This window comes from Vigna umbellata, chromosome 6 (genome assembly GCF_029865625.1).
Source record: "Vigna umbellata cultivar VRB3 chromosome 6, Vumbellata_1.0, whole genome shotgun sequence".
NCBI lineage: Eukaryota > Viridiplantae > Streptophyta > Magnoliopsida > Fabales > Fabaceae > Vigna > Vigna umbellata.
The window spans coordinates 30,816,551-30,843,016 of NC_142170.1; the positions used below are offsets into that span (position 1 = coordinate 30,816,551).

At 34.7% G+C, this 26,466-nt stretch overlaps 2 protein-coding genes across 2 annotated transcripts; one reads left to right on the forward strand and one right to left on the reverse strand.

The window, feature by feature from the left end:
* Positions 1-7,642: 7,642 nt before the first annotated feature.
* On the forward strand, positions 7,643-11,435 carry LOC124831969 (aspartate aminotransferase, mitochondrial-like). Its single transcript, XM_047306078.2, has 10 exons — positions 7,643-7,955; positions 8,048-8,133; positions 8,869-9,075; positions 9,156-9,261; positions 9,510-9,614; positions 9,704-9,876; positions 10,111-10,270; positions 10,366-10,461; positions 10,556-10,650; positions 11,121-11,435. Exons 1-10 carry the CDS (start codon positions 7,788-7,790, stop codon positions 11,218-11,220), a joined length of 1,296 nt encoding a protein of 431 aa, XP_047162034.2. The 5' UTR covers positions 7,643-7,787; the 3' UTR covers positions 11,221-11,435.
* Positions 11,436-13,019: 1,584 nt separating this feature from the next.
* Positions 13,020-13,910, reverse strand: LOC124831966 (uncharacterized). Its single transcript, XM_047306075.2, has one exon. The coding sequence runs from the start codon at positions 13,890-13,892 to the stop codon at positions 13,269-13,271; it is 624 nt and encodes a 207-aa protein (XP_047162031.1). The 5' UTR covers positions 13,893-13,910; the 3' UTR covers positions 13,020-13,268.
* Between the last annotated feature and the right edge of the window lie 12,556 nt (positions 13,911-26,466).

The window sequence follows — 26,466 nt, forward strand, 5'->3', positions numbered from 1 at the left end:
GACCGATTGGCAGCAGCTAACGATTGCGCCTGAGACCCACTAGAAGTAGATGGTACTCCAGTACGAGCGTAAGGCGTCCTCCTAGTCCTCCTTGAATTTATAATATTCCTAGTGATTCCTATGATCTCCATCAACTGTCTTTGAGTAGCTTCAGAGTGTGCCCTCGCAGCCTCCAAACTCTGCAAGGCGACCGTGTTTTGCTGTATCAAAGCAGCGTTCTGCTGTTGAAGCGCCTCTATTACGGATTCCAGTAGTCTGATGTGGCCAGACGCATCACTCTCGGCAGGCTGAGGATGTGATCTTGGTGCCATTTGTTCCCTCTGATAAGCAGAGAAAATAATCATTAGTTAACTTTGGACGGTTTGATACACTCATCAAATGAATGTTGAGTACACAGCACAAACATAGTAGGCTCACAACCTACAGTGTTCCTTAAGGAACAAAACTGCTCTGATACCACTAATGTAACATCCCAAAATACAGTAATCACCATAAATCAGAATTAATTACAATTAACAGTAATCACAAACAGTCTTTGTATTAAATCAGATTCACAAAAGCCTAAACGGCATCAGTACAGGGAACGCTTAAAAACGCATACAAAGGACACCCAAAACGGACGTTCTTATATGCACAAAACAACGTACACAAAATAGGGGGATACATGATTAAGACGAACGGCCTTACAAAATACTTGGCCGAACGTTCTTTAAGCACTAACATTTACAATTCCTATTCTAACGAGCGCTTCTAAGGCTCGGCCTTCACTTCAACCTCTACCAGATTGGCTTCATCCAAATTTTCTTCTTCCAGCACATGCTCAAGGGACGCGCCATCATCTGCTCACATCCACAACGGATGATCATTGCATTTGACAAGACGGATATACATGAACAGTAGACAACACAATGGAAATGCAAGGGTAAGCTTATAATATTTAATTTATACAATCAACACATACAGTTACATTTCAAAACACACATACAGCATGTGATTCATCAAATAATAATCATAGAAAAATGTAATATAAGACAGACCGTCCGGACTGTATGAACCATGTAGTTACAAGCGTCCTTGCACCCGAGTGGTGTAGTAACTGATCAAATCTCCCAGCTGCCACTCGAGGTTAACCCTATCTGCCCGAAGTACTCAATGGACTAGGGTCTCCTGCCATTCCCACGCATGAATACCCCCTTCTACTTGAAGAGGCGTATCACGGAATATCAGGATGGACTGCGAGGCTTAACTTATCCAGGTTCATACTTTACCATTCAATATTTCACACATCTGAGACGTTCCTCCTTGGAACGCTCATTAAATCCACTTCCAATGATTCATTCAAAATATCATTCGCCCAAAATGACCCGTTCTCTTTATTCACATTTTCATTCAGTGTTCCATTCTCTTAACATTAACAACATGCATCCTTTAATCAATTAAAACGAAAGTATTCCAGTTTGTTTGACCACACGTTTCTGAACAAAAGAAACAAACTCTTTTCCATTTACGGACGTTAAGAAAACCTAAATAATTTAAATGGGATTGAATTTAGAAGATCAGTATAATACTTAGAAGATTTGGAGTACAAGAACTTTATGTTGAATAAAGAGGATAAATACCTTACAAAATGACTTGGATAAATAATCAGAGTAATTGTAAATCAGAAAATAACACTTACTGTCAATGACCGAACGTTCCATAAATAACCGTGGACGAACGCCAGATACGTTCGCTCAGAATTCAATAATAAGGACGAGCATTCAGTTATAAAACCGAACCCTGCTTGGACGAACGCTGGGTCAATGACCGAGCATAAATCAGAGCGAACGCTTGGTATAAACCGAGCGCTACTTAGGACGAACGCTTCGGTATAAGACCGAGCGCCAATTGGGACGAACGTTCAATATAAGGCCAAACGCTCTGTAGAACGAACGTTCGACATAAGGTCGAACGACATTAAGGACGAACGCTCGACTTAAGGCCGAACGTCATTGAGGACGAACGCTCGACTTAAGGCCGAACGTCACGTATTTATAAAGTTTCAAATATTTATCTATACTGAGCTGAACCGAACGCTCATTCACTAATAATGGGGACGCTCGTTCTCGAGCAGAATTCTTTCCAAATGAAAGAATTCCAATCTAAGTTATTTAATGAAAACCGAACGGTCTAAGACCGTACAGTGACGAGCGTCATTTAGCAAAGGGGATGATTTAAAATTTCAGATTTCACAAACTTAACAGAATTTTCCAGATTTCCATCTTATAAACCTTATAACTTTCATTCCAGATTTAATTCACCTTCAACTTCACCATCATACAGATTTCAACATTTTAATAATTCCAACTATACAATAATCATATTCCATTCATACATAATCAAATCAATCATGCATTTAAATCAAAATCAACAACATATAATACATACGCGCAGTGTTCGTTCACAACAGATCATTCCAACCAGAATTCATATCAGTAAATTTCCATAGCAGCTCAAACTTCAGAGGTATCATACATGCAAATCAGAATATAGAACATACAGTATAAATTAAACATATAAGCTTCCCTTACCCGGATTGGATTTCAAGCTTGTCCTAGATAGAAAATGGCTTTGTCCAACTACGCTTTTCTTACGTTCTTGACTCTTCCAAAATAAAATCTAACCACGGAATGCAGATCACTTAGAATACATGTTTGCATGCAACCAAAACCCTATTTTTTTTTCCAGAATCCTAAGGATGAGCTACGGAATGAAACTTACCAGTTTCAGTTCTTGAAGTTGTTCGGTCCAGTGAATAGCTCTCAATGCAGTGGACGTTTCTACGGTGCTGGAAATGGAATCGGAGGAGAAACGTGAGAATTACAGTAGAGAGAAGTTTAGGGTTTCTAGAGAGAAGTTGGAGAAGATGAAGGGGTGAGCTTCGTGAGGAAGAAGGTGAGTGGCGAGAGTGAGAGGAAGTGTTTTTAGAGAAATCATTTTCTCCCCCCACGTCAAACGGTCCTGCACTCACTTACTGCCACCTGTTTCCCACTACAGATTTCCTAAGGTTCTAAAATGACACATGGCAGGCTTGCATGCGGTGCAAAGTGGGTTTTTAATTTCCCTGAGCCGTGATGTGGCGTGTATTAATGGTGATGTAACAGGGATTTGCAGTGCTAATTTTCTAGGGTCTCACAAATAACATAACATATGTAAAAAATTGTAAACAAATATACTATAAAAATTAAAAAAAAATGAATTTTAAAAAATATACAAAATTCCAAACAAATATATTAAAAGTATTACAGAAAAACAAATTTAAAATATGCATAATACATAACATATTAAAAATACACATGACATTAGCTAGTAACTCACATGTCACCCCAAAACCATGGTAATAAATTTTTTTGAAAAAATACATATTAACACGTAACATAATGTTAATGTCCATAATAATTTTCTTTTAAAAAAAAATTAATTAAGAACCTTTATCAAATGTTAAAACGATCGAGGCACTTATTAAAAATTAAAACGCAATTAAAAATTTTTATAAAAGAAAAAAACTAACTTAAATTTTCTTTTACCAAAATGAAAATCAACCAAATAATTAAACTAGAAAAATAATATATTGCGTGTTATATGTAAATCTTTAAAATGAAAAGTCCTACTCCTTTTCTGAACAAATATTTATTATTGTGCCGTTAAAATGGGTTGAAATCCGTGAGTCAATCCGACTCACCACGGGTTTGAGCCGGGTTAGATTGGAAAAAAATGTAAAATTTTTATGCGAGCCAATTTTGACCCGGCTCACTAAGAACCCGGCTCACACGGGTTGAACCCGTGGTGGGTCGGGTTGGCTCACCAATCCACCTATTTTTTTTAATTAAATTAAATTAATTATTCAAATATTATTTTTTATTGAAATCAAATTAATTAAATTAATTATTCAAAACCTGATAAGGAAGGAGATGCTTCAAGAGAGCATAATACTGTGGATTTATCCATTCAGGACTCCAATTTAATAGATGGATAATATTATAGATTGGATAATTCAGGAATATATCATTTGTTTTATCTTGTTTTTAGACCTATCTACAAGCATGACAATTTTATCTTGTGCTATATATTTTTGTTAACGTCAATTTTATCTTGTGCTATATATTTTTGTTAACGGCTATATGTAATTTCTTGGTCAAACGGTTGTGTATGCCTCATTAAATTAAATTGGCAAAATTGTATATTTGATAGCTTAGAATATATATATATATATATATATATATATATATATATATATATATATATATATATATATATATATAACAATATATTTCTTTTGTTTCATTTTCTTTTATATCAATTGGTCCAATTATTACTGTAACATCCCAATAAATAGTAATTACCATAAATTAGAACTAATCACATTACCGAATTAACAGTGCAGTCTTAATTACAGCAACTAAATAACAGCCGTACGTACAAAAATATACAGGGTTCAAAATCTATCTACAAAATTCCAAGTTCTGGACGAACGGCTTTCCCAAAACTAAGTAACCGAACGTCACAAAATACAATCCAGAACTACTGACTATTACTAATAAACGAGCGTTCTACTGCTCGGCTTTAACCTCTACTTCAACAAGATTGGCGTCGTCCAAATTTTCTTCTTCCAGCATTTCTTCAAGTGGCGCCTCTCCGTCTGCTCACATCCACACGGATGATCATTGCATTGACAAGACGAACGTACAACAACAGTAGACAACACAAGGAATTGCAAGGGTAAGCTTAGGTAATTTAATTCATACAACCAACATAAACTTTAACATATGCAATCAATCATACAATTCATACAACAATATATAGATCCAAGCATATAATAACTCATCCAAACTCTCACAAGACCGACCGTCCGGACTGTATAAATCCATGTATCTACAGGCGTTCTTGCACCCGGGTGATGTAGTAACTGGAAACGTCCATCAGCTGCCACCCGAGGTTAACCCTATCAGTCCAAAGTACTCAATAGGACTAGGGCCTCCTGCCATTCCCACGCATGACCTACTCCTCTCTACATGAGGACGAGCACTCACGGAATATCAGGATGAACAGCCATCAGCAGCTTTACCATGGTCATACTACATAATTTCTCATATTCAAATCATGGAGACGTTCCTCCTTGGAACGCTCGTTCAAAATCCACTTCCAATAATTCACTCAAAATACCATTCGCACACATTAACCAGTTCTCTTATTCACATTTTCATTCTGTGTTCCACTTTCATAAATTAACGAGCGTTCATCCTTTAATAAATAAGGACGAACGTATTACAGTACATTGACTACACGTTTCTGAACAAAAGAAACGAACCCTTGTCCTCTAACGGACGTTATGAGTATTTAAATAAGTTAAATGAATTGATTCTAAAAGATCTGAATAATACTTAGAAAAATTTTAAGTATAAAGACTCTAGGTTGAATCAAAAGGATAAATACATTACAAAATTATTTAGATAAACAACAGAGTATGATTTAATTCAGAAGACAACACTGCCAGTCAATGACCGAACGTCAATTAATAATTTGGACGAACGCTATTTACGTTCGCTCAGGAATCAATGATAAGGACGAGCGTTCAGTTATAAAACCGAACACTGCTTAGGACGAACGCTAGGTAAATGACCGAGCACTAAATAGAACGGACGCTCGATATAAGACCGAGCGCTCATTTGGACGAACGCTCAGTATAAGACTAAGCGCTACCTATAACGAACGCCGGATTACAAAACCGAGCGTTACTCATATAACTTCAATTTATAGCGATTATTGGACACCACTAGGATGAGCCGAACGCTCAAACCTAGCCTTTCACAAGAAGACGCTCGTTCTTAAACAGAATCCTTTCCAAATGAAAGAATTCCTATTCTAAGTCATTTTCAGGGGAGACCGAACGGTATAAGACCGTTCGATGACGAGCGCGCATTATCAAGCAAATACTATTATATTTTCCAGATTTTCATCCACAATAACTTCACATTTTTCATACGATTCATAGCTTATAATTTATCTTCACCATAAATCTCATACATTACAGAATTCATATTATCATTCATAACTTACAGAAATTATCCCTTTTCCAATTCATACGTTCCATTCTCAACATACAGTTCAAAAATATCACTCATATGCATCCAGTACAACCATGCTCGTTCATGCATACTTAAACATCAAATATTTCATACATTTCAGACATCCAGTATACTTCATGCTTTCATACACATCATACAAGTATTAAATTAAATTACTAAAGCTTCCCTTACCTGGTCTAGCAGTGAACTCCCTAAGCGAGTGCTTTTTAACTTGTCCAAATATGGTTCCTTCCCTCAACGTGCTTCTCAAGTGCTCCACTAAATCTAACCAAAAAGGAACGTAGGAGAACTTAGTTTCTATTCTAACATGCAGCTGTATCAAGGTCCGCATGCAACCCAGAAAAGGGTGTTTAAAGTTGGAGAACTTACCGGTCACAGAACTCTAACGTGTTTGGTTCCAGTGAAAGCTCACAACGTCGTGAATGGTCCTACGGTTTCTGAAATGGAATCGGAGGAGATGACGGTGAGTTATCTTAGAGAGAAGATGAAGGAGTTTTAGAGAGAAGCTGGAGAAAAATGGGGTCTGAGATTGAAGGGAAGAAGATGAGTGCAGAAGAGAGAGGAAGGGTTTTCCAGAAAAGTTCATTTTGTTCCTTCCCACATCCGCACGAACGTGCGTCTCCCCTGTCGACACCTGTATCCCCATTACTGATTCCCATTCTATTTCGGTGACACTTGGCAGTGAGTGGCAGAGTTATGAATGTGCGCTTTTAATGCACTGCAGAGGGGTTTCCATACATAAATTTTGATTTGACAAGGTGTTTATCAGCATTAATTTTCCAAGGTCCCACAATTACTGTTTCAATTTAATGGAGATCAAAGTAACATGTTATAAGAATGTGAGGAGAAGAGGGTGAAAAAAAAAGTTAATTAAATGAACTAACCCATTTAATCCACCAACCTGTGGTGGATCGGATCAGGTTCAAATTTTTTGGGCTCGCTAATAAATAAACCAGGTTAAATTGACTCACTAAGTGATCAATCGGACCGAACCATGTTATCCATTTTGACATTTTGACAGCTTTATTGTGTCACTTGGTCAGTCCTTTATTACTTCTTTACTTTTATGTGTTTCCTACATTTACTTTATTCGCATTTAAGATAACACCACCGACCCACACACTTTTCTAATCTTAATTTAATCCTAATACAATACATAAGGAAATGTTTTTAAGAATCCTACAACAATAATAAATGAACCCTTTTACAAATTAAAATTATTCTATATATAAATTAATTTGTAAAATTAATTTTTATATAGATTTTTGAAATTTATATTTTTAACTTGTACATGAACCAATTTAATTTATGAAAATATATAAAATTACTTTTTCTTTATATTACCGACATAAAAATGACAAGGATAATGCAAGATGACCCATTGACGTAAATGCATAATATAATAATAAGCAAGTCAAATCAATGAGCCCACTTTGGTTTTCCCATGAAAAGAAACCGTAAACAAACCAAAGCAGCACATAGGAACTCCTTGAAAAAATCAATGCAAAACCACGGCAAGAGAAAGTTCACTCTGCATCATCTTTTTCTTCTTCTTCACTCTCCTTATATAACCATGCAAAAGCCTTTTTCTTGTTTCAAACAAACCAAGAGCATTTTACTGAGTTCACAGCGTAAATTATAGCATAAGAGTGTTGTTGCATTATGTGGAGGTACATCAAAGGAGGAATATCCAGAAGATTTTTATCCACTTCTTGTTCCAGTGCCCGTGGTTGGTGGGACCATGTAACACCAGCCCCAAAGGACCCCATTGTCACTGTCAACGAGGCCTTTCAATCAGACCCTTTTCCCCACAAGATCAATCTTGGAATGGTATATGCTTATATAGAGTTATAGTATATGTATATCTGTTCATGTTTCATATTTTGTCATCTCTGATTTTTTTTTTTCCTCGTCTTTGTCAGGGAACTTACAGGGGTGATGATGGCAAACCTTTCATTCCTCAATGTGTCCGTGATGCAGAAATAAAGATTCAGAGATGCAAATTGGAGTAAGTACTTTTTGATTCTCCTTCTTCTGTTCTATGGGTGATCTTATTTTGTGTGAAAATACTCTTTAAAGAACGGATCAATTTTGTAACTTTCTACATGTTTAGAAGAAACCAAGTTAGACTTTTTTCTTCTTTCATATACTAAATTGTGGCTGCTTTATCAGGATCAAAATGATCGTTTAGTAGAACTTCAACTCTGTTGTTCTTGGACAAAACGCTATCAGTAACTCATTTATATAATAAGGTCAAACAACTTGGTGTTTATTATTATTTTCCTATAACAACACCAATATAAGACAAACTGGTCCAGTACAATCTTTACGTACTTAGTCTTGGTTAGCTTATTTGTTGCTTGCATTAAATGTGGAATAACTTAGCAAATACCACTCTGTATTCTTAAAGAGAAGATCCAATTAAACTTACGTTTTTTGAATGGTTGAATATACATAATGTGACATGAAACATTTGAATGGGTGAATGTACATAATGTAACATGAAAACAACATAATCTGTGTCATCTGGTTGGCTTCATGGTGGGGTTCAGTTTCCTTCTAGTATAACTTTGACCGCAGCTATCTAAGAATAAAAGTTTGTGTTAGTTGTAGATTTCGTGCAATACTAACAGTGTTGTTTGCATTTTCACTTCAGAATCTGTGTATCACACTCTTTCAACAGATGTGCCTCTATGAATATTTTTATACTTTTCAAAAACGAATTAACATTATTAATTGACAGGGAGTCAAACTGTTCTGCAGTCAAAACAAAATTTGTCGAGGAGTGTGTAAAATTGGCATATGGGAATGATTCATATGTTGTAAAAGAAGGATTGTTTGCAGGAGTTCCAACTCTGTCTGGAACTGCAGCATGTAGGCTTTTTGCTGAGTTTCAAAGACATTTCTATCCTGAATCTCAAATGTATCTACCAGACCCTACCTGGTCAAAGTAGGTTTTTTTCCATTGGATTATTTTTTGAGATATTTACGTTCTTTCAATATCTAATGCATAAAGTTTGCATGCTGCAGTCACCACAATATATGGAGACAAGCTGAAATTCCGGTCAAAACTTTCCGCTACTACCATCCAGACACAAAGGGTTTAAATTTTTCTGCACTCCTAAGTGATGTCAAGGTACAAAACATGAGAAGCTTTGGTATGAATTTCATGCTTCTTGTCTCTCAAACAAATAAATAAGCTATATTATTATGGGAAAATAGATGCATTTAATGTTATCCAATGAAATGTCTTTTTGTTTCTAGACAAACTGGGCTGAACTTGAAAAGTAGCTGAAGTTGACAATGTGATGTTTTATTTTCCTATACCTCTGTACCACAAGCAGCATTTAATCTTCTCTGTTTATTCTGTTTTGCTAATTTCAGAATGCACCAGATTGTTCTTTCTTCTTGCTTCATCCTTGTGCCCACAATCCAACTGGTGTTGACCCTACTGAGGAACAATGGAGAGAAATATCATACCAGTTTAAGGTGAAAATGAGACATGTGATGCGTCAGTATAGCTTTGTGCTATAAATCTAAATCAATTATAATATTATTCTAACTCAATTATCTTCCAGGTAAAAAATCATTTCCCCTTCTTTGATATGGCTTATCAAGGATTTTCTAGTGGGGATCTTGACAACGATGCTGTAGCACTTCGAATTTTCCTTGAAGATGGGCATTTGATAGGATGTTCTCAATCATTTTCAAAGAACATGGGATTATCCGAACATAAAGTTGGTTGTCTTAGGTAAGAAAAGTTCTATACACTACTGATTAGATATTCAGAGGCATATGCTAAGTCATGTAAAATAGAAGTTAGATGTCAAATATGTTCCATTATGCATTTTTTAGGCAAGGATCAAGTACATGATATAATGATAATATAACATGAAGCTCAACCTCGTAGCAATGTTTCTTAGTTTTATTGTTTTACTTTTCACGTTCTTTTCAGCTTTACTAATCTACATTAAAATCTACAAAGTGTTTTGTGCCAGAGTACAAAGCAAGTAGCTGCACTTAAAAGTCAACTGCAGTTGATGTCCCATGCAATGTATAGCAGCATTCCTTTTCATGGTATTTCACTAGTTGCTAAGATATTAAGCGACCCGGATGTAGAAGCACTTTGGAGGGAAGAAATAAAGGTAGTATTCATCTGCTTCTTAACTCTATTTCTTTAAATTTTCTTTTCTAAATTAATTCAGGATCTAATCAAATTTTTTGGCAATGCTGTTTGAAGGTCATGGCTAATCGGATTGAAACAATGCGAACTACCCTTCGACAATATCTTGAGAAATTGGAATCCTCTTTCAAATGGGAGCATATAACTTCTCAGGTTTTGGATGCTTGATTTGTTGTCTTATGCTTAATGAATCATATATTATAACTTTAGCTCACAGTTGTGCACTTTGATGTAAACACAAATGCAGGTTGGCATGTTCTGTTTTTCTGGATTAACCCCTGATCAGGTTAAACAGCTGGAGAAAGTGTTCCATATATACATGACCCCTGATGGAAGAATAAGGTATTTAAAGGAAATACTAAAGCTCAACCATAGTTACTATGATTAAACTGTGAATTTGTTTTCTCTTCTTTTTTAATGGAGTTAAATATATTTTTAGTCCTTAAACTTGAACACAAAATTGGAATTTGTTCCTATCCTAAGTTTTGATATATTTTGATTTCCAAATTAAAAAATGTATACGTATTTAAGGTTGGCATTTGAACTTAAACTTGTCAATGGTGTAAATAATTCAAATGTCAACCTGCAACACCACTTGACAAGTAAACAAAATTAACACTCTAAGGTTAAAAACATTATATACATTATTTTTAAAGTTTGAGGGCTAAAATGGATTAAAGTTTGGGATAGGGATGAATTCCAATTTTACATATAAGTTTAAGGCTAAAAACATATTTTACCCTTTTTAATTTGATAACTTTGGCTTCACCACAGAATTTTCTTCCTATATAACTCCTTGGTGATACTTGCAGTATGGCAGGTGTGACCACAAGCAATGTGGCTTGTTTGGCAAATGCAATACACCAGGTGACCAGAATCCATGAAGAAGCACTAAGCTCATGTTACGTTTAGAACTAACAGTTCATCTCTACCTCATTCTAATCCTAGCATATACACAAACTACTTATACTTCTGTAATTCTCTATATACCTGGCATACGCAACATGCCGATTTGGTGAAATACTCAATTCAACATTTTTGTACTATGGTTGATTATTGTAAAAATGTAATTTGTAAAAACAGCCACAGAGTAATGAATAAAACAACACATATGCCTTGAAGAAAAAGGTGTCCATCTTAAGTTCTTAACTTGCAACTGCTTTTCTTCAAGTCCATGTTGGCCAATAATTTTATCCTTTGAATCCTATAAAATCTTTAGTTGGTGAGGCCAATATATCATATAGAGAACTTGTTAAAGAAAAGAAATTGAATATGAATCATAATCACATATAATTGAGCTAAAAATCTGGGAAACCGTGTGGTGTAGCATTATAATTGGTCGAAACAGACAAAGGGAAAAGAATATTCTGCTTCTTTTGCCGGGTGAATAGGGAAAGAAAAATCTAAAATTGAGGTTCATTACTTGTTCTTGGTAATCTTCATCGATGGCTGGAAAATCTCAAGGGGCCATATAATTATAATATTCCAGTTACTTTATGTTCTAGAGACTAGAATTATTATGAAAGTGTCACAGTTATTAGTTAATAGTTATTTATGTTACTGATATACTACACAAAATATGGCCCATGTGCACATGGAACCTGGGACAAGATAAAGTCACTACCAGCTTCTCTGCCGACAAAATAGCTTAAACAATTTCAAACAAGTTTCAAGTTGTTGGTACTCTCTAATCTCTAGTTCTGGTAATGTGCCATTGCATTATACTAAAATGTCGGTTCAAAGATGTTGTTATTAACTATTTTTATAAATGTTTTTGGCCATAATAAATTAATAATACATAGTGAAATTGGAAATGACTAGTTATTTTAGTAGGTACGTGTCTTTGAAGTAAATATACAAAAGACAACAGTGGTTACTGTTGTCTTATCTGATGTAATGTTGAATCTGTATTTGTAACACAAGGGAAATGTTAAACCATACGGAAACCCAAAGTATATGTAATCTTTCTTTACCAACACGAATAAGAAACAAGCCATTAAGGCCAACAGAAAAGGAAATGAATTTGAAATGATTCTAAATGTTGCAAGCCAAATTAGAGAAACGATTATTATCGGAACCAAGTGTGACCTCACATTCAATAGAAAAGGACTAGAAAAACAAATTCATTATCTTAATATTTTGCTTTGAAGGTTGTGCTATGCATTGATTCAATTCTGATCTTATAATCAATTTTTCAACTAAGCATGTGAACATCTAACTGAAGCCATGATAGCTAGTACTTTTGACACGATTCATTAAGTGATACTTTTCAATTACGTGGCTGAAACTAGAAGCATATACAGAATTTGGAACTGTGAAACATTTTCTCTTTGCAATTTCAACCAGTTAAAGTAAATTCCACCAGTTCTTCTCTTTGCAATAAATAAAATCATTAAAGACAGACAAAATAAAACACCCTATAGTAGGAGTATTGGTGAAAAGAAAAGCATTGGTCAAAGATGCTGATTAAGGTGTTTCTCCTTCCCATCCCTCAAAGTAAAAGTGTGGTGTAATTAACTGTGTACAAGTCAATCAAATGCTTAAAGATCATTCAGTTGCAAGATGATTGGTAGTAAAATTTCTACCACTAAATGTTTTGTTATTACGTGTTTTATAAGTTTATCACCACCACTACAATAACAACCACATTTTTTGCTTACTGTAAGCTTCCACAGAAGTAATGTATACGTTCTGTTTTGGCACATTCTAAGAACAAAAAAAGGAACTATGATAACTTCAAACTGCACAAAATGTTCAAGATACACTCACACACCACAAAATATATGACCTTCGAAGCAAGCTTAATTTGAGAGGAGAAAAGTCTCAAAGAGCAATTCTAGCATAGAAAATATATCGTCCTCTAAAAGGGTATATGCTAGAAAAATTTACAAAGAAAAACTATATAAGCAGCAGATTGCCCTCTTCAGATCCAAGGCCAAGCGTTGATAACAACGAGTACCTTAAGAACTAGAGGCCCGTGGAATGGTAAAGCATAATTTGGAAGAGGGTGAACCAGCACCACCTCCTTCATTATCATTAGATGATCCATAGCCTAAGAGCTTCTTCTTTCCAAACTTGGCCATAGGGACAACTTTGGAGGAGCTTGATGATGACGACCATGAAGAGTATGAGGATGAGAGAATCATTTTCTTAAGGTTCAGTTTTGGTAGCAAAGTCAGCAAGAGTTTGGACTTTGAGTGCTTCTTCTCTTTCTTTTTGTAGGCATTGAAGTTAAAATGATAAGAAGGTGGAGGAGTTAGAGGAGGGAGAGTGTCCTCTGAGAATGTGTGTTTGGGTGTGCCTGGCTGAGATTCCCACACAAATGGCACAGCAAGGGCCATTCTGAAAGAAGGGTTGGACATGGAACTTTCCTTTGAGAGTAGCCTGCAGAAGAACTTGTCATCTTGCTTGATTTGAAGGACACTCTTCTGATGTAACTCGGATTTATTATTAACCATCTTTGCTTGATTGGAACCGTACGAGTTGTTGTCACCGATTTTGATTTGAGTTTTGCAGAGGAGATAGAAAAAGGTTTTGGCCTTGTTTCTGGTTGAAGTAAGAGAGCCAATTGCAAATGAAGTCATAATAGCTTGAGTATCCTTTTATATCTAACAGTGTACGTTAACTATGCAACTTCTTGTTGACAAATAATCGGTATTAACTTCACACTTTTAAGGACAAACCTTCCAATTTTCTGTACCTAACTGTTTTGACCATTTTTCTATCTTTATTACACTGTCTTTGAGAAAAATAGTAGACCGTGTCCTTCTTGTGTTACTCCCTAAACAAATCTAATAAGACAAGCTTTCTCCTTTTTCTCTGTCAGAAAATGTGAACAAACAATGTTTAAATTTCTTGTAAACTCTATGATCAAATAGTCTAAAGTTATCCTTCACATACTCATTTCTTTCAATTAATAAAAACAAATCTGACTAGTAAGATAAAGATTCTACTTACATATATTATAAAACCTACTTATATTTAATCAAGATCTCTAATTTACTTCCTCAATATATATATATATATATATATATATATATATATATATATATATTTTAAATACAAAACTAAACATTAATAAATAATTTAATAACTAATGACACAATAATTCTAATAAATAATAAATTTTATTAAAATAGAATTTAAATAACTCTATATTATTTTAAAAAATATATTTTAAGTCTAATTTAACTTTATAAAATCTATTTATAAAATTAGATTTATTAAATAGATTGTAAATTTATAATGGAATCTTAACAAAAACAAAATTACATTAAGGCTTTGCGAAATATATGATACAATCTTCACCAGCCAGTTAAAGTTGTTTTATAGTTAGTTGGTTGTAATGTTCAGCTGAAAAATGGTAAGTAAACCATCGTAATTTTCAATGGAGAAATGATGAGTAAAACATCATGATTATCTCCCAACTGGCCTGTAGTACATGGTAGCCTTTTGATTTCTGGTATACTGAGTTAGGACCCCACGCTGAACATGTAAACAATGTTATATATGTATGCAATATTGTCCACATTCTCATGATGCGCCACTCGCTTTCAGGAAAATAGATATCATATACATTCCATAGGTTAATTAATTTTGAACAAATCTTTCAGAACATGAATTTCCTGATCCAGCAACTATAGGAGGAGGTATGTTTATGGCATCATCAGGTCCGCTAGACTATTTGTCATGAGGAAGCAGCACCTGAAATTGGTCACTTTAAAAGGAACCTAACATGGGACGCACGTGCCGCATCAAGGGTCATACTCTACTCTACCCTTCTCTCCTCTTGCATTATAATTATCTCGTATATATTAAGTGCTACCCTCACATGCAGCTTCCATTAATGGTGAGTGCAGAGTTTGATATGACCACATGGGTTTCTTTTACATAAAAGAGACTTTATATATATGGTGTTATGATAATGAATGAGACCTAACTAATTGTGTTAATGGGAAGATGACCTACCCTGTGGTCCTACCCTTCTCTAACTATTTTGCATACTCGACACATTTTCGTGGGTTGTGATCAGTGTTACATCAGAGTGTGGCACCTGGACAAGTTTCGACACAGACAATTTTCTGTGTAAGTTTCATGTAGGTGTAGGTGTGAGTGGATATGCATAATAAGGTAGCTGCAATTTATGTAATGGCTGAAGCATTTAAGAAACCTTCACTGCATGATTTTATATCTAATGATTAGTAGCATTCACTAGAACAATCAGATGGTTGTGTAAAGCTATCAGATATTATTCATACGTGCCTTTCAACAGGAAACTGTGGAATTGTCTTTGGGTGAAATAGCATTCCAAGAATGTATTTTGTTGGTGCAACAGGTAAAACGTCTTTGCAATGGATAGAACTGGTGATTTGATTTGAGAGGTGAAGGTATGGGTTTAGAAAGGAATAAGGAAAAACAAATGGATAATGACATTTTGAAAATATTTTTTTAATAATATTTTAATATTTAGGTGTCATTTTGTGATTGGTCTACATATGTATTTATGATTATTATTATTATTAATTGTAGAATAATTTTAAATAAATTATGTAAATGTTAAAATGTTGTTAAAAAATATTATTAAAGTATAAAAAATGATATTTTTACGCAAAATGTTTTTTATAACATTTTTTACGGTTATTATTTTATTTATTATTATTTATTTGTTAAAGTATTGATTTATTTTAAACAATAAAAAAATAACATGTATATTATATTAAAATGTTGTTAAAATCTGTATTGATGTATTATTACTCAAAAACATTAATACTAATTGGATATATATTAGTGTTACCATATATAGCAGATAAATATGGAGGATTAGATGGTAGAATGTAAATAGAGAGAAAGAACAAAACAAATCACACAATAAAAATGAATGTGGTTTGATTGAAGCTTTAATTATATTAGACTAAGTAATTGGTTAATTCTATTATACTGATGAGAGAGACATAGACACCATGATTTAGATTATTTAGTGTTGTTCCAGGCTCATCCATAAAAAGAAAAATGAGTATTAAAAATCCTAAACATTTTCTTACTCCTTACTAGAATTGTTGACAAGTTTAAGTTCAATCAAACTCTCCGTTACGAAAATTGTAAGAATGTGATTTGCTAAGATAAGGAAGAGATAAAGAAGAAAAGGAAAGAAAATTCGAGAACATCGATAAATAATAATTTAATTATAGAAAGTGTTGCAGTTACTAGTTAATGTTACCTAATTTGTTTATAGCTTGTGTTTCGGTAGATACTTTTGGGGACCGAGAGACTAACCTGCTGACGTGTCTGGGCCGCTCGCTCGTTTCCAAACTCCTGCTATTGGCCGATCGGTGTTGGCACAAACCGATCGGTCTCCTTCTTGACGAGGGAGGATGTACCTGCAAAAGGTACTCCGACGCCCAAGTTAGGCGTGTGATTTGAAGAGACTCGGCTCTTGGTTGAATATTTAGTGAATGATTATCACTATTGAGTATTTGAGAGTAGCGTAGAGTGAATAATGCGTAAGTGGAACGTACCTGGCTTTTGGCCCTGGCTCTGTATTTATAATTTATCTCATGGATCCTGAGCTGATATAAGCCCAATAAAATATAAACAGAATAAGATATAAACAGATTACCTGAATATCCGGTTGGTTGTTTGTAACCACTCGGTTAATATTTTGTACTATACATTATGCCCCCCAAGTCCGAGTTAAGCGGTTGGCTTTAGCCGTGGTTAACTATAGGACTGATGAGTTTGAGGGAGGCTGTGTTGGCGGAATTGAAAGCGTTTTACCGCTCGACTTTCAACATTAACCGAGCGGGATTTACCGCTCGTCCTTCAATAGGAACCGAGAGGAATTTACCTCTCGGTCTTCTACGTTAACCGAGAGGGCTTTACCTCTCGACCCTCGACATTAACCGAGCGGGATTTACCGCTCGTCCTTCAACATGAACCGAGAGGGATTTACCTCTCGGCCTTCGACTTTAACCGAGCGGGATTTACCGCTCGTCCTTCAACATGAACCGAGAGGGATTTACCTCTCGGCCTTCGACTTTAACCGAGCGGGATTTACCGCTCGTCCTTCAACATGAACCGAGAGGAATTTACCTCTCGGCCTTCGACTTTAACCGAGCGGGATTTACCGCTCGTCCTTCAACATGAACCGAGAGGAATTTACCTCTCGGTCTTCAACATTAATCGAGAGGGTTTTACCTCTCGACCTTCAACATTAACCGAGCGGGATTTACCGCTCGTCCTTCAACATGAACCGAGAGGGATTTACCTCTCGGCCTTCGACATTAACCGAGCGGGATTTACCGCTCGTCCTTCAACATGAACCGAGAGGAATTTACCTCTCGGTCTTCAACATTAATCGAGAGGGTTTTACCTCTCGACCTTCAACATTAACCGAGCGGGATTTACCGCTCGTCTTTCAACATGAACCGAGAGGGATTTACCTCTCGGCCTTCGACATTAACCGAGCGGGATTTACCGCTCGTCCTTCAACATGAACCGAGAGGGATTTACCTCTCGGCCTTCGACTTTAACCGAGCAGGATTTACCGCTCGTCCTTCAACATGAACCGAGAGGGATTTACCTCTCGGCCTTCGACTTTAACCGAGCGGGATTTACCGCTCGTCCTTAGACATTAAGCGAGAGGAATTTACCGCTCGTTCTTCAACATGAACCGAGAGGGATTTACCTCTCGGCCTTCGATATTAACCGAGCGGGATTTACCGCTCGTCCTTCAACATGAACCGAGAGGGATTTACCTCTCGGCCTTCGACTTTAACCGAGCGGGATTTACCGCTCGTCCTTCAACATGAACCGAGAGGGATTTACCTCTCGGCCTTCGACTTTAACCGAGCGGGCTTTACCGCTCGTCCTTAGACATTAAGCGAGAGGAATTTACCGCTCGTTCTTCAACATGAACCGAGAGGGCTTTACCTCTCTCCCGAGGGGGATTTATCGCTCGGTCTTCGACCTAGGAGTGCTTCCTAGGGAACGGGCTTTACCGTTCGCTCGGTCTTCGACCTAGGAGTGCTTCCTAGGGAACGGGCTTTACCGTTCGGCTTTGAGAGGGTTTTACCTCTGTTTTGAGCTAGGATTGTTTCCTAGTGAACGGGATTTACCGTTCGTCTTTGAGAGGGCTTTACCTCTCTCCCGAGGGGGATTTACCGCTCGGTCTTCGACCTAGGAGTGCTTCCTAGGGAACGGGCTTTACCGTTCGGCTTTGAGAGGGTTTTACCTCTGTTTTGAGCTAGGATTGTTTCCTAGTGAACGGGATTTACCGTTCGTCTTTGAGAGGGCTTTACCTCTCTCCCGAGGGGGATTTACCGCTCGGTCTTCGACCTAGGAGTGCTTCCTAGGGAACGGGCTTTACCGTTCGGCTTTGAGAGGGTTTTACCTCTGCTTTGATCTAGGAGTGTTTCCTACTGAACGGGATTTACCGTTCGTCTTTGAGAGGGCTTTACCTCTCTCCCGAGAGGGATTTACCGCTCGATCCCTGACTTGATCGTTAATTATGAACTTTGCTGACGAAATTGGCAATCAGTGTTTGTAATAGGAGACTTCCCCTTCGTTAATTGAATTCCATGAAGTCCGTTTATGACTAGATCTTAGTATGCACTTGCATAATTGATGGCGTGGATTTTGATATATATTTCTTCAAGATGTTCATTGCTGAAATTCTCATGATGATATATATTATGGTATATGACCGTATAATAAATGATTCGGTTACCAGATATTATGAATTGCACCGAATAAATCACATAGATAATAAACAAGGTATCAAAACCGTCTTGAGATTTTATAATATTGCTATTGATACTTATCTCTCACACAACAATTTCTTTGACTATTTTAATCATGCTAGAAAATATTTCGGTTATAATAATTAGATAACTATATTTATAGTTATATGCTATATTATATATAATATATCATATATCATATAATATATTATGGATTATACTATATATTTAACATAAAAATAGTTGTTATAATATCTATTATCAATTAGATATTTTATGAAATATTCATATTTCAAAAAATACTTATCTTGTTGACGACGTCTCACGTAGAGATGATGATTCATCTACTGTAGTTTTTACTTTGTCGAAAGTTTCTCGTGTTGATCCGAAATAGTGATGTCGAGACCGAACGCTCGTCTTGGTTTCTTGTGGTTTCTAATAATCTTTCTGGTGCTTTGTTGTTCCTCCATGCTCCTCGTGGTCATCATTGGGTTTGACGCTCGGCCCCACGGTGGGCGCCAAAATGTTTCGGTAGATACTTTTGGGGACCGAGAGACTAACCTGCTGACGTGTCTGGGCCGCTCGCTCGCTTCCAAACTCCTGCTATTGGCCGATCGGTGTTGGCACAAACCGACCGGTCTCCTTCTTGACGAGGGAGGATGTACCTGCAAAAGGTACTCCGACGCCCAAGTTAGGCGTGTGATTTGAAGAGCCTCGGCTCTTGGTTGAATATTTAGTGAATGATTATCACTATTGAGTATTTGAGAGTAGCGTAGAGTGAATAATGCGTAAGTGGAACGTACCTGGCTTTTGGCCCTGGCTCTGTATTTATAATTTATCTCATGGATCCTGAGCTGATATAAGCCCAATAAAATATAAACAGAATAAGATATAAACAGATTACCTGAATATCCGGTTGGTTGTTTGTAACCACTCGGTTAATATTTTGTACTATACAGCTTGCATTTATTTCTCATGGCCAATCACTTATATGCAATTAATATACTAGTATACAATGGTAATGTATTCTCCTTAAATAATAACTGAATAATATAAGAAAGGTATGATGAACCGAGACTCTTGTTAAATAATTATTAAAATTGAAACTCAAAATACTACAAACATAATACTCAACGAAATTTTTTGTAGGGAAAAATAAACATTTGCAATATATCTTTTTGTATAAAGAATACAAATGGTGTTTTCTTTAAAAATATAATCAAAATTAAAAGAATATACTTTGTAGCGCTGTTAAAACAAGTCATTCGACTCAATCCGGCCTGGCTCATCATGGATTTGTCGCTTAATTAATCAATTCAACCCAGTTCACTTATTAATGAGTCAAAAAATTGGAACCTGACCTGATCTACCATAGATTGATAGATTAAATGGATTGGTTTAGTGACTCGCTTAATTAAAAGTTTTTTTTTCAATTCTAAAAAATATAACATTTTTTTCTAATTCAAATTTAAATAAATTTTAGTCCAAAATGATATTAAACTCCAAAGACAATTCAAAATATATATATATATATATATATATATATATATATATATATAATACAATCTAAAATCATCTTAAACTCCAAATACAATACAAAATCAAGCACAAAAGACAAAACAAATAAGTATCTAACATTGATAATTTTTATGTCACCTATTTATCTATAAAATTATAGTCTTGAATGGATAAATCCACAACATTTTACTTTCTTGAAGCATCTTCGTATTTATTCCCATCTATAATTGATGGGGTTTGGACTTGGGTTGTGATTTTTATGTTAATTAGGCTTAAACCCCAAAATCTCTAACATAACAGTATAAAGTTTTAAAAGATTTATCCAGCTATGTGATTTATTAACAAGTGCACCAAGTCATTTGTAGTATAGCCTAACGAGGGTTATCATATTCACAAGGATTTAACAATCATATTTGTAGTTTGTTTTTGGGTTTTTGGTATTTTGATAGAAAGTATGTATTTGGAAAAATTGATAATAGTATATATTACATAGATTGAGTGAAGTAGAGGTTGTGAGTGGATTTCATCTCACTTTTTCCATTGCATCACTACTAATCTTGTCTATGAACTTACACAAATCATTTATTATTCTAGGAGTTCTCTTTGAATGTAACTCTAAGTCCATTCTTGGCACCTAGAGCCTAGGCTATTATCAGCCTACTAGTTTGAATCATTTAGTGATTACGTAACTAGCTCATATGCATTAAGGTTAGGACTTTATTTGCAACTACACACTCTATATTTATTCCCAAGTTTCATAAACCCATGGGAAAACTGACTGGACCACAATTTAAGACCATTTTCCACTCAATCTCAAGCAAGTTGATAAGACGAGTGGTCAGTTCATCCAACAACAAGTATAAACCAAATCACAAACAAATTAAATGAGAGTATAAATAAATACCCAAGAAGTAGAAGTATAGAGACTTAGATTGATTACACCCAACCTCAACATGAGAGTTCAACTACTACTATAATATTGCAATGCAATCCCAATAGCATTTAAACATAAGATTTACATGAAAGTATCTCTCTCTAGCCTCACAAAGACATTCCTATTCTATTGCTACATTTTTTATCCTCCACTCAATGCCTAACATGAAGACATGAGATCTATATTTATAATTGTCAAAGGCATGGCTTGAGCCACAACTTTTAACGCTTGAGTCGTAGAAATTTACTCTAGATATTTCCAAGTTGCCTTTATGTAGCTTCAACTGCACGTTTTTGGACTCAATCCGTAAAAGTGATGTTTCGGATTCTTCCAAAGGTGATTGCTTTAGATTTCCCTCCAAGGTGGGTTTCCTTTGTTGCTCAAGACTCAGTCTTCCATGGCTCCAATTGTGAGGTTTCCTCTATGGCTTAGGCCTTGTGTTATGTATTGGAGCCTCATGAGATTTCTTCTAGATGAAAGATTCTTCATGGCTTAAGCCTTGAGTCAAAACTTGAGGTTTCCTTCCAAAGTGGGTTTCTTCTTATGGCTCGAGCCTAAGTTTTAGCGTCACAACAACGTTGAAGTCAGTTTGCTGTCTTTTTGCTTAAAATTCTTTTATTTTCTTCATTTTTCCACTTTGATTCTTTGTTTGATCTTAAGAAATACAAAATAAACTAAATAGGAGTGAATTAAACATAATTTAAACAAAACCAAAACAAGATAAGTGCTAAAATTATCTTTAAATTCACTTAAATTAGGAACTTATCAATAATATAATAAAAAAAATATTAACCAATAATATTGAAACACAAAGTAATAATTAGGTGATTTAGTGAGCCAACCCAGCTCACCACGAGTTCAATTCGGGGGAGTTAGGTTCTTAGTAGACTCAAAATTAGCCCGTATCGAAATTTTAAATATTTTCTGAACCTAATCCAATCCTAACCCGTGGTGGACCGGATTGATTCACGGGTTTTAACTTGTTTTGACCGCACTAATACTTTGTTTAGGACGTGGTCCTTGACTATGATTGTATAACTAAATACATGGGTGTATATTACAATATATATATATATATATATATATATATATAATATTTAACCATAAATTTATAAAATGACTCCTAAATATTTATATAGTTCACTTAATATTAAGAAGCTTTTAGTGTCATAGGTTTATCAAGGACGGTTCAAGAGTTTGGAAGGCCTAAAGTAAAATAAAAAATGAACCTTTATTTAAAATTTATTTTTTAAACTTTTTGTTAAATAAAAAATGTAATAATTAATTTTATTTAACATTTATTTTTAATAGATAATAAGGCTAATTTTTTTAATCGTTAAAGAGACATGATTCATCTTAAATAAGTTTTTATTATCTTCAATCGTAAAAAATTCCTTTCGGATGAAGGAAGTGATGGTGAATTGTTCATCACTTATTTCATTATATATTTCATATTATTATCTACTAAAAGATTAAACCATAATCTAGTTAATAGTTTTGCAATTCAATCTAAGCAAAAGTTTCAGTTCCTCGTCGAAAAGTATCAAAAACCAAAATGAAAAAACAAAACACACTTCTAATCTCAATACAAATTCAACAAATAAAATAAAAATAACAACAACACAAATAGAAAAAAAAACATACTAACTAGTAATAAGGATAAAATATTGGTAGACAGAACATAAAATTCAAGAAACTAAATCTGTCAAAATCTTTAAAAAAAATAATATAAAAGAAAACAAGGAGATGCATATTAAGAGATGAGAAGTCATATAAAGAAAAAAGAAAAAAATAAATATGAAAATTTATTATAAGATAATAAAGATAATTAATCATCTTTTTTTCTAAACAAAATTATAATTTATTGAAAAAAATTGTAACTCATTAAATATCATTTTTAATACCAATCAAAATTAATAAATACTCTTAATAATTTAATTTGTAACATCCCAAAAATATAGCACACAACTATATACAAGTGTCAACATTTAATAATATGATAGAACAGATACTAAAATAAGAAAGTCAAACTTACAGTTATTACAAAAATAACCATAAAAGTTTTTCGAACTTTACAAGAGCTTCTATACTACTACCGAACGTTCATCATATAATCGAACGGTTATATTTACAGAACAAAAATAGTGAACGGTCGGTTCACCAAAACTATCTATATTATACGACCGAACGGTCATCTCCTATTCAGCAGATTCTCACCATCCAGCTCCTATTCCAACATAAGCTCTTCTCCTTCTGCTCACAGCCAACAAGGATGATCATTGCAATAGAAAACCGAACAACAACATGGATAAAAACATAAAATAAGGGTAAGCTACTATAATTCAATTGAGCATGCATTCATACATGTAATAAAACTACAAACCATTACAAACCGAACGCTATAGCATACAAGAGCCAACGTAAATATCACACATAACTTGAATATCATAATTCATTGTACAACTGACACTTGACTTGACCATCCGGATTGTATGAATACGTAGCTTGAGGCCGTTCGTGCACTCGGGTGGTGTAGTAACTGGAAAACCATCAGCTGCCACCCGAGGTTAGTCCGTTATAACTCACCCAAGAACCTATGGGCTAGGACCTCCTGCCATTCTCACACAATGACTTACCCATCTCTACTTGAGAACTGGTAATCATCAGAATATCAGGATAAACTCCGTGAATTTCACTGTCCGTATTCATACTTTACCACAACATTATCCTTACACTGAGACATTCCTCCCCGGAATTCTCTTCCACATTACTTGAAACATAAACTTTTACTTGAATACCAATAATACTTCCCATACATAATAGATCATTGCTATAAATAAGCAACCAGCACCAATCCATAACATCATCATTGAAAGATCAAACCACATTTCATATAAGAAGATCGAACGCTCAAATAACACCACCCTTAGTTACCAACGAACGGAAATGATCTAAACAACAGACGAATATAACCGAACGTTTATTTAATAGATATGACTTTGACATGAGTCGAACACAGCTTAAGAATAGAACACTCTAATTAAACCAAATACTTAATATAAGACTAAACCATATTTAACTATCCTCAATATTCGAACGAACGGTATTTCAATATCCTAAGAGTAATAACGAACGATATTCTACTATACTCAAAACAAGAACAAACGTTATTTCACTATCTGACAAAATCGAACGCTTAGAGCTTATATCGAACACTCATAACTACTGATCCTTGGTGTAAGACCGAACGGTATTTCACTTATTTGACAAAACCGAACGCCTAGAGCTTCTACCGAACACTTATAATTACTCCTACAAACTATTCATCAAACCTAGTACTTTTAAGGAAACCGAACGTTAAGACATTTTAGCTGAAATACACATAAACTTGTATCTGATCATAAACGAATGTATTTTAAGCCTAGTCCAAGTACGAAGTCTACTAATAATAATATATGAGCTATCACAAACTAAATTACCTAATCCAATAAGACTGATTATAAAGGTATATAACCATCAACACTTGATATATTAATCACTTCCTATAAGCCGAACGATTATACCCTGGTAAGGCTAAAATGCTAACTCTATTGATAACTTATTCCCTGACCATAACCGAACGGTTGAGACCAAACACCCAACTATTCTACATAATTTTGCAGAATCCTTATAGACTTATACAGAACCACCCAAAACCCAGAAACATACATTTCATACACTCATATACAAATTATTAATCAATTCATTCCATACATACACAAAATCATCACATGCATAATTAAATTTAATAGCTTCCCTTACCTCTTAACAGACCGATCGCTCACAATACAAACTTTGCACCACGACCAACACTCAAACGCCCAGATTCACTGTTTAAAGAAATGAACCAACCCAAGGATCGGAAATATGATCAGATTTGAAGAAAAAAAAGAAGACAACTACATGCAACCAGAAACTAAACTTGCATGTACCCAAAAACTAGATTTTCTTAGAAGTAAAAGAACCTACCAGTTCAAACCACTAAACGATCGGTTGAAAGGAGGATCCTTGCCACCAGCAACCTTACATACACTCTGATGGATTATTAGATGGAAGAAAACGTGAGAATTAATGGAGGAAAAGATGATAAATTTTAGAGAGAAGGAGGAGAAACAAGTTCAGAAGGTTTGGAGGAGAAGATCTCATGCAGAAAGTGAAACCAACTTTTAAAATTTTAGATTATATATTCCCTCATCAAACCGATCGTCCATTCTCCTGCAGCCACCTGTCTTCCACTTCTTGAGTCTCATTCCCCTCTTACAGACACACGTTTCCCACTAAGATGGGGAATTTAATGGTTCTTACATAATTAAATTTTATTTTCAAATTATAATTAATTTAATAGAGGTATATTAGTATTAAATTTTTTTGAGACATTTTTTTTCTTAAACTTAATTTTACAATTAATTTAATAGATGCATATTAATACTAAAAAAATAGGTGTTTTTTAAAACATAATTTAATAAAAAAAATTAGCACTAAAAGAAAATTTTGAGATTTTTTTTAGAGAGGTAGAGTAAGTGTTTTCCTTGCTATTCAATGATTTTTTTTTGTTATAATAAAGTTTGAATATGTATTATTGTAAGATTGACTGGTTATGTATGTTCTTTAAGAAAAACACAGTAATTATCATCGAAGTCAAAAATAAATTAAGGTGTAATGTATAAAAATGACTCCGAAAATCCTCAAAATTTAGAATGGAGAACTGTTGTATGATGTATACATTTCATCCACCCACATTTTTTTGCTTCAATCCATCCACACCACTATACTTTAATCACCAAACTTAGTGTAGAATATTAATTACAAGTACACATACATACATATATATATATATATATATATATATATATATATATATATATATATATATATATATATATATATGATATATGATGATCGAGAAGATTATAAGATTATAATATCAAA